General features: G+C 43.9%; 1 protein-coding gene across 1 annotated transcript in view; it reads right to left on the bottom strand.

Moving 5' to 3' along the window:
• LOC142256724 (BAR/IMD domain-containing adapter protein 2-like) overlaps positions 1-13,545 on the bottom strand; it is a 148,671-nt gene that overhangs the window by 98,480 nt on the left and 36,646 nt on the right. Inside the window, exon 3 of the mRNA XM_075328579.1 lies at positions 9,520-9,595. Coding sequence (XP_075184694.1) covers positions 9,520-9,595 — 76 coding nt within the window. The remainder of the gene's footprint in view (positions 1-9,519; positions 9,596-13,545) is intronic.

The following is a 13,545-nucleotide window of genomic DNA, read 5'->3' as shown; positions in this document are numbered from 1 at the left end:
TATTAAAAAATCTGCATATTATAGATGTGATCAGTCTTAAGAAGAAAGTAATACCTGTTCAAGAAGAGTAGCAGAAGAGTCGGGGAAAGGTACTATTAGTCTTAGGCTATGTTCACACAGAGCTTTTCAAAAAACGAGTTTTTCCGAACAAAAAAATGCTTCCAGAAACACTCCTTTTTTGGGGACAGTTTTTTTCCCAGGACAGTGTTGAAGAGTTTTTTTTCCTCAAGAATTCTTTGCAGCCCTTTGATTGAAAAGTGCTTTGGTTGGAGTGGATTCCATCAGAAGTTGATCCAAAGGAGTGGCATCCACTTTCTTTCCACCAGACGGTTTTCAGATGAAAAAAAAAAAGTTCGTAAAACTCTTCAATAGCAAAGTAGATTTCCAATAAAAATTAACTGGAAGAGTTTTCCAATAGTTTTTGAAGCCGTTTTGGAGAAAGTTCTGCTCCTAAAAACATGTCCCCAAAAAAATCTGTGTGAACATAACTTTATTAATATGAATCTGTGAAAAGGCACTCACCATTTTCAAATGACTGAAGCATTGACTGAATTGACTGAAATGACTGAAGCATTTTGTGGGACAGTCTCCATAGAATTCAGCAAAGAGGTAACCAGACCTGTGCATGGCCCTCTTCATTCAAAGGGGTTGTTCTCTACTTGGACAACCCCTACTCATTGCCTACATTCACCCCCGTAAAAATAAGTAAGCCTATACTCACTTCCGGTTCCAGTGATGTCTGAAGCTGCGTTCCCAGGGCACATGTGACATTTTGACCCTGCAACCAATCAGCGCATGACATCTCTCTCCCCGCCTTCGGACATTTGAGCAGGATGTGAGCGCTTCACTGACTTCCTACTGAAACATCCAAAGGCGAGGAGACAGATGCCGGACGGTGATTGGTTGTGGGGCTCATGTGTCATAACAATGTCACGTGGACCCAGGAATGTGGTTTTAGACATCACTAGAGCCGAGCCGGCACCGGAGGAGAGTATAGGCTTATTTATTTTTAAAGAGCTGAACAAGGGGAAGGAGTATGGGTTGTTCAACTAGTGGACAATCACTTTAAGTCTAAAGTTGGCCATGCAGTTTGGATGAGTGTTACCTAACTGATGGTTGGGCCTAAGGCTACCTCAACCAACACAGGAGCACTTGCTCAGCCAAGCGCTCCTGTACTCTCTATGAGAAAGCCATCGGCTGCATGATTGACATCTCCCCCAGCCCTACTGCTGGATTTACAGCTACACTGGATAGTACTGCAGTATTCTGTTCTCCATGCCACTGCTGTGGTTGATGAAATGCTACAGAGAGTTAGAGGAACAAGATCTCTTCTGTTCTGAGTGTGCAGTTAATAAGGATATTATGGTAGCAAGTCTCTGCCTACTAGGCGTAAAAAAAATGTTGGAACCTGAAGAAGTTAAACCGGTGAAAACGCCGCATACACATCATGATAGCCAGATGTAGTGTTATTTCTCATGTACGTCCATGACACCTAAAGGCTGCTTTACACGGTACGACCGATTGTGCAATTTCACAATCGATCGTACCCGCCCCCGTCCTTTTTGCGTCACGGGCAAATCGCTGCCCGTGGCGCACAAAGTCGGCTACCCCCGGTCACACGTACTTACCTCCCGTCCGACCTCGCTGTGGGTGGCGAACGTCCACTTCCTGGAGTGGGAGGGACGTTCGGCGTCACAGCGACGTCACATGGCCGCCGGCCAATAGAAGCGGAGGGGCGGAGATGAGCGGGACGTAAACATCCCGCCCACCTCCTTCCTTCCACATAGCCGGCGAGAGCCGCGGGTCGCAGGTAAGCGATGTTCATCGTTCCCGGGGTGTCACACGGAGCGGCATGTGCTACCCCGGGAACGATGAACAATTAAATTAAACGATATTATGAAACCTAACGAGCAGTACACGACTCACGATTTGTGAGCGATACTGCGTCGCTAGGAGGTGTCACACAGGCCGGCATCGCAAGCGATGCCGGATGTGCGTCACAAAAACCGTGACCCCAACGATCTATCGCACGATAGATCTTCTGGTGTAAAGCAGCCTTTACTCTGAAACAACTGGTATGCATTAAACCTATTGTCACCAGCGTGCTAGTAAAATACTCTTTATTACACAGTGACTGTTTTTACCGATTCTTTTCTACACCTAAACACGTAATTACATGGCAATTCTGTTAGCGATCAGTACTAACAAGAGGCTGAACCTAAGGGCACAACAAAGGACGAGCACATATCCATTTCCTTTAATATAGCCTTTAAATAGTTCCCTGCCATAGGCACTGGTCTAAGACTCATGAGCAACGCTTGACTTCCTTATTGCAATCCAAAGACAGAACAAGGATCAAATCAATGAACAGAATCAGTGTGAGTAGCAATGAACAATAAACTGGCAGACGACAGGCATTTTCTACCCCAAGGCTTAGTAAGTAACTAGCACAAGAATTAAAGACAGATCCCAACAGGTTTCTGTGTATCTATGGGAAAATGCCACAGAACCAGACATACATGTGCTATTTACACTGGTGGACACAGACAGAAGAGGGCCCCTGTGAAATAACAATATATGAACCCTTTGCAGTCCACTAGTTCCTCAAAGTACACAATTCCACCTACTTTGAGATGGAAATTGACCTTCTTACCTATTTTGCCCGATGTAAAATAGGGGACACTTCTACGCGAACAAGACATTCCATTTTAAACCCATAGATATTAATATAGACTAGGTTCCCACATTTGTCTGGGAAGAGCTTTTACAAGATTTTGGGTTTCTGTGGGAATTTTTACCTCTTCATCCAGAAGAACATTTGTGAGGTCAGACACTGATGTTGAAGGAGAAGATCTGGCTCACAATCTCCATTCTAGTTCATCCTAAAGATTTTGGAAGGGGTTGAGGTCCAGGCTTTTTGCTTCTGGTCTAAACTCCCCCAATCATGTCTTTATGGACCTTGTAATCATGGGCACAGTCACTGACCTTTTCCCAAATTGTTTCCACAAAGTTGCAAGCTGCAATTGTCGGAAATGTCTTCTACACTAATAAGAGCTGGAGGAGAACCTGTAATATTGATATATTCGTGCCACAACAACATGTCCCCAACCGATGTTGTAGATGTGATGTCACCATTGCAGTCTATCAACAGAGAACTCTGTGGAGCAGCAGAGAGACGTGGTGCACAGGCTGTAATGGGTAATAATGCATGTTATTTTAAGTAAACTATAAATAAACAACTGCTTTAAGATGCTTTGCCAACATTGTCAAACCTTTGGAGCCTACAGCAATGATCATCCTAGTCTCATAAGCAAAATGCCATAGATTTGGTGAAGTCTTACAGAAAAAGCAGTAAGAGAGAGGGATCGCAGAAGATGTAGTATGCTCAGTCATGTAGATTTATCTGTATACACTTGGTGATAAATGAATCTATTTATTAGGCTACTAGCCTCTTCAGACAGGACCTCTAGTGCCACAAATTGGATGTAGCAAACCAAAAAGTCAATATCAACCCTTCAATGAGGCTTGCCACATTACTTAAGTTTATATTACCGTACTTAGGATAAGAAGCAAAACCAGACACTTCATGTGTATACACACGCTTTTGGGATGTATGCCCACTATAAGTTCAAATCATTAGAGATGATTTGGCTGCTGGTGAAGCCTATGACCAGAGGGGTAATGGCTCTTCTTCTGGAGAGAGCCAAGCCAGCGTTAGGAGACTTAGAGGCCATGCAATGCTCCTCTGGGAACTAACATATACAAATAGCCTATTCAAAAGAGGAATAGGACATGAGCTCTAGTAATTGGTTGACGGTTGAATTGGATATTAAGAAGCTTCTCTCAAGAGGACTCAAAGAGATAGATAGATACATGGACAAAATTATTGGTACGCTACTGATAAAATATATATAAAAAAGACAACGGTCACTGAAATAACTGGAAACTGACAAAAGTGATTTTCAATTTACACTTACTGAATATCATTAATGAAAATCAGATATTGCTTTTAAATTGTGGTTCAACAAACAAAAAAAAACAACTATTGAAAAAAAGCCTGGACAAAAGTGATCATACACCTAGAAGAGATTGAAAATAATTTGACTGTAGGGACATATAAATTATGGGGTGTCCTGTACTTAGCATCACAGGTGTGTACAAAGTTGTAATCAGTGAGTCTGTCTATTTAAAGTGTCAAATGTAGTCACTGTGCTGTTTAGTATCATAGTGTGTATTTATTGAACATGGACCAAAGAAAGCTAAAGAGAGGGTTGTCTCAGGAGATCGGAAAGAAAATTAGAGACAAATATGTTAAAGGTAAAGGCTATGAGACCATTTCCAAACAGCTTGATACTTGTTACTACAACTGCACATTCAGAAATGTAAGGTCTACGAGACTGTAGCCAACCTCTCTGGATGTGGCCACAAGAGTAAAGTTGCTAACAAATCAAAGAGATGGATAATATGAATGGTAGCCAAGTAGCCCATAACAACTTTCAAAAAGTTTAGAGAGTAACTCCAAAGTCAAGGTACAGAAAAAGCAGTTCAAGAAGGCTAAAAAATAACTTTTATTCCTAATATATTAAAAACCAGTATTAGGTGATGAGTAACCAAAAGCTCCTTAGTATTCTGACAGCTCAGATGATACCATATACTGAGGAAATATGGTGACTAAGGAGCCTAAAGATATAACAAAATAAACAAAAAAACACAACAAACACAAATAATAATTGAGTAGATTATTAAACTCAAAGGGACAGTGGTCCACGTAGTGAGTACTAAGAAAATAATCAAAAAAACTCAATATAACAAATAAAGATATTATACACTGGTCCTCAGTGGAGGAACTGGCAGTATATATTCAGATAATTCAATGGGAGTAAAATTGAAACAATCTCACCCATATCAGGTAGCTTGGGGTGCATCAGGGTTTCCTCTGTGTGGGTCTTTCCGTTTTCATGTTACCACTGACCCTACACGTCTCTAGGGAAACTCGCTTTACCTGGCACCCACAAGCTTCTGCCCTAACAAGGGCAGACCACAGCTAACCCTCACTTAATACCCCTATACCGTTCCTAGCCTTGTCCCAAGGTCAAGGTACAGCAATGTTCGATTGCACAATCCATCACTGTCTTGGCTTGTACCTACTGAGAAATATAGAGGAGCCTGGGTTATGATTTGTGGCTACTTTGTTGCCTCTGGCACAGGGGGTCTTGACTATCTACAGGGTACAATGATATCTCAAGACTATCAGTGTCAGAAGGTTTGGTCTAAATTGCATCTCATGGGTTCTTCAGCAGGATAACTACGCAAAAAGATCACAGCCAAAAACATCCAAGAATGGCTAAGAGCAGAAGGATTGGACTATTCTGAAGTAGCTTCTTCAAGCCCTGATCTAAATCTTATTGATCATCTGTGGAAGGAGCTGAAACCTGTAGTCTGGAGAAACCGTCACACCTGAGACACAAGGAGCAGATTGATCACAAGGAGTCGACCAAACTACGTGTGGACTGGAGTAGAAGTCTCATGGAGAGTTACAGAAAACATTTGTTAGAAGGAATTGCCTCAAAAAGTTGTGCAACGAAATATGGGGACCATCATTTTTGTCTAGACCAGTTTCACTAGTTTGTGTTTTCCAAAAATTCTGTTGGGTCATAATTCAAAAGCAAAGTCTGATGTCCATTAATTGATTCAATACATTTAAATTGAAAATACTTTTGTCAGTTTTAAGTTAAGTTATTTCCGTGCCCGTTGTGGCATTTTCTTACTTTAGGAGAAGTGACCACCACTTTTGCCCATGTGTGTATCTGTACAAATAATGATCCTGGACAGGGTGTGGCGTGTGAGACTTCACATCTCGTTTCTCACAATCAACCTCAAATTCAAGTTTCTCTTAATATATCTCTAATGCTGTTGGACTGTATCTGAATATTTCTAAATTCATAACTGCCAATTTTTTTGTAATGTTAATAGTTTCCAATATCTGAAGTATCAGCAATGGAATTCGTATACCGCTGCCACATTTCAGAGATGTCAGATTTTTTCCCCCCACAAAACTGGATTAATTCAATGAGACGTTATTCTCAGTTGACCCTACATCAACTTTTATTCGGGTGTGGCCCAAGAAAAAAAAAAAAAAAAAGAGAGACTATTACGAATGGTTTTGAGGCGCTACCAAAACAGCTTCTTATATCATGCCATATATCAGAGACAGTTATGAAAGTAAGCTACTTGAAGTCTTAATTTGGGCTTGGGCATAAGATGTATACTAATCACTGAGCCGATGGGCTTCATTTACAGTGTCCATCAGAAGTATACACCAGACGTGTATAAAATATATGGAAAGCAGGGGCGTAACTAATATATGCAGAGGTTGATATCACAAACGGACCTTAGAGCCTAAGGGGCCCAAAAAAATCCCTTTGCCCTTATGAAAAGGACAAAACTATTAAAGACTTGCAATAATTGCTTGGCCCCATTGGTTTTTTTGCATTGGGGCCACTAAGGTTCAAGTTACACCAGTGATGGAAAGAGGTATTGGCAAACATGTCTTACTGATTGAGCTCAGATTTTTCATTCAATCCCATTACCCTCGATGTAAAGCACCTGGCCTTTTTGCCCCTGGTGTATGATATCTGGCTCCATTACCTCGGTGTATAACATCAGGCACCATTACCCTCAGTGTACAGCATTCGGCCTTATTATTGTAAAACATCTGGCTCCATTGCCCTGGTGTATGACCTCTGACCCCTCGCCTCCCTGGTGTATAACCTCCGGCACCACTATACTCTGTATAGGACATCCAGTTCCATTGTCCCCGGTGTATAACCTTCGGCACCTCGCCTGCCTGGTGTATAACCTCCGGCACCATTACACTCCGTGTAGGACATCCGGTTCCATTGTCCCCGGTGTAGAACCTTTGGCACCTCGCCTGCCTGGTGTATAACCTATGGCACCATGCCATGCCCTCTGCCTTTACTAAGATGTGACAGAACATCTGGTGGTGCTGAGCTCACTGATGCCAACGCGGTCCTGTACTAAGATCCAGCGGGGTAACAAGTTAATTGATGACATTTCTTGCTTCCTAAATATCCCACCATCACCTTTGAGTGATATTATTGAGAAGTGGAAGGAACCGGAGCAACTTATATAATGTTCCTCCAACATAATCCTTTGACACATGCTACTGTCTGGTCATAAGGAGGTAGAAGTTACATCTTAAAGGCAGGTGCATAGTGATCAACTTATGAACATAGCCCAATGTATACAGATTTCTATAGATGATGATTTAGATCCAGTATTGATGAGCCTCATTTATTTGAAAAACTTTCTAAAAGGAAGAACTGTCTTTTTTGCTCGTACTGTCATGATGTGACTGTAGGATAGCGAGACACAGGGGGTTCTTATACTGTCCCTCATGCTAGCGGAACCAAGGCTATCCCTAACCTTTGGATTACCCCTGATGGTGGAGATGCCAGAGTCCCATGCCTGGCTATTCTCCTGGTTAGAACTAATTCCCAGGGAGGGAAGGGACAAGAGTGTGATTGTAACACAGATAAAGAGACAGGGAAAAACCAAAACGCAGACACCCTGCAAACTCACAGGAACAATAAGAGACAAAGGAGAAAAGCAAGCGACCAACGACAGTAACTAAAAGGACAACAAGAGTTAACACTACAACCGCTCACAGCAACAAAGTACTACAATCTCAAGAAAGTCTGGATCACACCACCTCAACAGACCAGTATGGAGAAGCTATAGCTGGCATTAAAGGAAGGGTCCAGCCAGTATATATAAGAGGGAAGTGATTGTGACTGGCTCCCCCACAGCATGTGATCAAAGAGACAAACAAGCACCCCAGCAGAGATTAACTCTTGCTAGCCTGCCTATGAACTACAAGACTGTGGGTTGATGTCCGAGTCTCTCTACGCTGATCACAGACAAAAGAGAAGATAGCAGGCAGAGTGCCAGATCCTGATGCCACCATGACAGGTGGGTGGTATCTCAGCAGGGAAGATAATTAGTAAAATGTAGCTTTTAATAGCACACAATTACAAAGGTATACAATGACATACAAAAACACTAACAGAGAAAACATGTAGAGGTGGCTACAAATACAGGTGTCACAACGGCTATGGCAAAAAACACAATCAAAGCAAGAGAGCCAAGCCAGATTGTCACATCAAACCATACTATTCATAGCATGGTCCGACACACAGTAATAGTGACTGCAGGAGAACAACAAAATATCCACAGTTATTGGAACCGTCTCACCCAAGCTGTAGTTTCACCAAACATCAGGGAGAGATTCATGGAGGGGGCAGACAAAGCTGCCACACATTTCTCCAGGTTCCACACCAGCAGTCAGTCGTCGTGTCACTCCTTCCAGACGCGTTTCGACACAGTGTGTCCTCAGGGGATCTGGAGTATGAGGCACGATGAGACCATGTCCACACGCAACCATGACAGTTAGCGATGTTTTTAAAATCTCCTTGTGACACACACCCACCAATCACAGGGCAGATTTAATTTTACCAAAGCAGTTTAAGAAATTAAATGTGCTATTTGTTCCAATGGACAACAAAGACCAGTTTTCTTCAAGACAGATTTCTAGCTTTCATGAGTCTTTAAGAATATGACAATAATAGGCAGATACTCATACATCATGCAATAACTGTGTTGAGCACCTTCGCTGGCTGCCAGCAGTGTTTTCTCTGGCTGGTCTCCCCAAGATCAGCGATTGTTTTGTCTTGTTGGTCAACTAGGCATTGCTCCAACTTGGCCAGAATCCTACTCCACACTGATGAGGGGCAATATCCCGAAACAGCTGTCTGTGGATGGATACCTGGCCTTGGTATATCCTTTGTCATATCTTTAAACTAAAAGGGCCACTTAATTTGGTGGTTATGGTGGCCTCCTAAAAAGAGCCACTCCTTCGCTAGGTCCTTCCCGGAGGGATATCTGGGTACTTTTCTGTGTCGAGACTCCTAACAGAGGCTCCACGGACCTTTTTGATTTACATCATGCAATAACAGCAGAGAGACATAGGAGTGGCTTCAAATTTTTTATGCATCAGCACAACAATCTCAACCATTCAGCCAATGTAATTAAGAACTGACTTCAGGGTAAAGAAAGACAAGGGGTCCCGGAAGTGATGATCGGCCCCCGCAGAGCCCTGAACGTGATGATCCGGCTCCCACAGAGACCTGATCTCAACATCATACAGTCTGTCTGTAATAAAATGACGAGACAGAAGGATTTGTACATGACTGATACACAGAGGATCTGTGGTTAGTTATCCAAGATGTTTAGAACAATCTCACTATTCAAAAACCATGTGCAAGTGTATCTACTATCTATAAGAACGGATATATATTTCACATTTTGATAGATACCACAAGAGAAAACCCAATGAAATGGATCATAGCCATACTGGACAATGAATAATTTGTATTTATCCCATTTAATAATATACTTCTTATCACACATTAATATTGTGAATGTCCAAAAAATAAATACCTGAGAGTGCTTTCTCATAATGTTTGCCCATCGTCACAAAGTTTTTTAGACTTGGGTTGAATTGGTCCAATATTACCTATGAAAGAAAGAAAAAAAAATGATGTCACTAGGCCATAAAAAGTCATATTCATAAGATTATCAAAACTAAGAATGTAAAAGCCTGGATAAATGCTGAGATTTCTGATTTCTTGAATGTGGTATTCAGCAAACTGTAATATGTTCTTATTTTTTCCTTAAAAGGGAATTGGTCACCTGTAAAAACACTATTAACCTGCAGATATGGGGTTAACCCTAGAACGCATACCAGGGGCTTCGCGTGACTGCTAGGTTACTTGTTTTCTATTGTAAATTTTTATGGTTGCGCGTTCTAGGGTTAATCTGCAGGTTAGAAGGGTTTGGAACCTGCCCGGCACCTGCACATTAAGGCCGGGGCCACATGGGGCACTACTGTGATCCTCGCATGACACTTGGCTCACGCTAGCAGCACTGCGGGAGCCGAGTGTCATGCGAATGTCCCTGCGACTGAGGTCCGATCGTGCGATTGGACCTCAGCTGCGGTGGACGGGTTGGCTCTGAGGAGGGACGGGCCAGCACTGCAGAGGGGAGGGATTTATCTCCCTCTCTCCTCCGTAGCCAGCTATTGCCATTCTCGCACTGCACTCGCGGTACACCGGTGTACTGCGAGTGCAGTGCGATCTTTCTCTCGCACCATAGACTTGAATGAGTGCGAGAGAAAGAGTCTCACGTTACAGTCGCAGCATGCTGCGATTGTTTTTTTGGTCCGATTGGGGCCGAGAAAATAATCGCTCATGGGTGCTGGGACAGAGTAATATTGGTCCGAGTGGATGTTTTATCGCATAATACTGGGTCTGATTTTCATGCCGTGTTGCTTGGGCCTAACTTTAATCCTTCCAGGAGCGTTCCGGTTTCAGCCACTGGTGCGAGTTCAGTCACCACTCTGTTTATGGAGAGAGGCCTCTAATGCTGAGCGTCTGTCAATCAGTGTCGGGGGATGCAGCTGCTGCTCATCATAAACACAGCAGTGACTGACCCGCAACGGTGCCACCCCTGTGACTGAAACCCCAATGCTGCCGTGAATATTAAAGCTTTTTCCTCCCAGCACAGGGGTTTAAGGTACAAACCATTTTGGGCTACATATGATGATTTGGTCCCTTTGTATTGCATTAATGGAGATAGCAGCCAGTGCACATATAAGGATAGTCCATATAAATGCCTCCATGAGTGACTGACAGCAGCATCTAAATGGTTAACAGCAGCAAGCAGAGCAGCAGCAGTCAAAAATAGTGTAGAATACAGCAGCCTTCTGCTGCATGTAGAGTGGGCTCAGCTCCTTCGCCTGCTTTACACACGTGGACACCACAGATTCCATTTCACCAACAGGTTATCATAATCTTTTAAGTGGCTTCATAAGTAAAGGTTTACTATAATTTAAGTATATGAGGGTGTGACGCTCTGGCAAAACCAGGTAGTCACAGTTAGGCCCCCGCATTACACCTTCCCTAATAATAAATAATAATAATAAAGTTTATTTATATAGCGCCAACATATTCCGCAGCACTTTACAATCAGGTGGGAGTTTGTATAGACAAAAACAAAACAAAATAGTATGTAATTCAACAGCTACAGTAGGAATGAGGGCCCTGCTTGAAAGCTTACAATCTATGGGGAAATGGGGGGACACAAAAGGTGAAGCACACTTGTAGATCTGGCCGGCCATCATTATGCTAGTTTATTGGTTACCTCATCTAGGAAACACACAGCCAACCTGAAACCCTAGTCACCCCCCCCCCTTAGGGAAAGATAAACACACCAGTGGGGTGACCAGGCGGTTGGACACCAACTTGGAAAACAAGTAGATTAGCTTAGTAGTTCAAGTTGAGAGGAGTGTGGGCTGGAGCTAGGTGTAGCTCCAGCAGAGGAGGTTCAAGTTGAACGGTGCCAGGGTTGGAGCCCTGGTGCCTTGGCTAAGAGGAAGACGGTGGTCTCCATCAGCAGGAGACAGGAAGACGGCTCGGCAGAACCGAGGTGGACCAGGACAGGGTTGTAGCCCGCCGGTACCGACATGGGGAACCGACACGGAAACCGTAGCACAAAGGGGGGTACTCTGATGCTGAAGCCAGGACCGGAAACCAGCGGCCTGGTTAATTCACCGATTGAGGCCAGGATTATAGGTCCTGTCCCACCCAAAGTCCCTCATAAAAGACAACAGCCCACCGATAGGGATAGGAGGCCACCGCCAGAGCCCTTAGATTCCACGGGCCAGCGTCTGCGGGCATGGCTCCTTAGGCCACATCCAGCCGGGAGTGGACTCCTGAGTTTCAGACTAGGAAGTCCATCTACACAAAAGACAGTGCAGAGGAACAGGACAGAGACCACCAGCCCAGGTGGGGGATCCGAATGCAACCGGCCGCGGCGGCCGGCCACCAGCACCTTGGTTAAAAGACTCGTGTGGTTTATTGACTGTGAGTAATCAAACATCTCTTTGCTGTCGCTATATCCTGCACAAAGTCACTGGGTCTCGGGGCAACCATCCCTACCCACGGAGGGGTTAACATCTAGCTGCCACAACATCTCCCCCGGGTGCCCACAACAGCAGCGGTGGTGTCCCACTTCACCACACACCATGGGTGGCGTCAAGAACTTAATACGGCCTAGCCCGTACATCTACGTCCCCCTTTTTATTCGGCGTGTCCGCAAGACCCCCGGGTCCGGAGACCCTCGAGCCACCACCCCAGGAGGCCCGGATCCAAGCAGCAGCGGCTGCTGGCACGGGGGCGGCACAAGGGGAAATAATCATTCCCTCTATTTCAATTTTGTATTCACAAAGTAGTTACATTTTCAAAAATGTGATTTTGCTGGTATGTTTCAACTAGTGGGTCAAGTTTACCAAAAGGTTGGCTTGACCAACTGACAAACAAAAAATGTACTATAACCTTTGCCAGAAATCTGTAGAAATCTATCTATAGCTGCAGTAGATTTAAATTTGTTTGCACAATTTTACAAAAATGTATTTACAAAAATAAGGAGGACCAGTCCGAGCACAGAAGGCATCAATTTTTTGTCTGATTTAAGTGTATAAATCCCTCCATACATATTACTTTCTTAGACAACACAGGAGCACGGTGAGGGATGAGCGAGCACTCCTGTCATTGGAGTCTGGTCCTTTAATTCACACAATTTTTATGTAAATAGGATTCATGGTTAATCTCACCCCACAACAAAGTAATTAGTCCTTGAATTAATTACACTTTCTCCCATTTTAACCCATTTAGAGGCTTCATGTTTTAGCAACCAAACAAATTATTTGGTTTATTCTCTTTTAACACTCGTATCAATATTCATTCATTCATTCATTCATTCATTCCTTATTATATAATGTTTGATGATTGACCATTGTGTTCCTTCTCTCAGGTTGTTTTTAAGAACAAAGAAATACCGTATTTTTCGAATTATAAGATTCACTTTCCCTTCCAAAATTTTGGAAAGAAAATGAGGGGTGCGTCTTATAATGCGAATGTAGCCTACCAGGAGGCAGAGAATGGGCGCTGTGCTGGCTGCGGGGAGCAGTGCTGGCTGCGGTGGTGGCTGTGCTGGCTGCGGTGGTCAAGATCTCATCTGCGCATGCGTCGCCAATTGATCTCCCAGCAGCGGACTTAAGGAAAATGGCGTCTGGGGGTAGCACGTGCGCAGATGAGATATTGGCTTGTCATTAAGACGAGAGCTCAAACTTGCGCATACGCTGACTCCGGGCACCAATTCTTTGAAGACTGTGCCGCTGACAGAGCATCTGTGACACCCGCTGTACCGCCCTGCTCCACACAGCCACCACGGCACCCGCAGCCAGCACAGTCCTCACCGCAGCGCCAAATGGCAGGATCGCCCTACTCCAGCACCGCCCCTGCCTCTCGTGATCCCGCTCCACCACCACTGTTGGCCTCCCTCCAGTAAGACACCACCGGAGTATAAGACAGACCCCCTTTTTTTTACTTCTAAATTTGAGGTGCA

This window comes from Anomaloglossus baeobatrachus, chromosome 11 (genome assembly GCF_048569485.1).
Source record: "Anomaloglossus baeobatrachus isolate aAnoBae1 chromosome 11, aAnoBae1.hap1, whole genome shotgun sequence".
NCBI classification, from domain to species: domain Eukaryota; kingdom Metazoa; phylum Chordata; class Amphibia; order Anura; family Aromobatidae; genus Anomaloglossus; species Anomaloglossus baeobatrachus.
The sequence above is the reverse complement of the archived record's forward strand: the minus strand, read 5'-3'. Positions and strand labels throughout refer to the sequence as shown.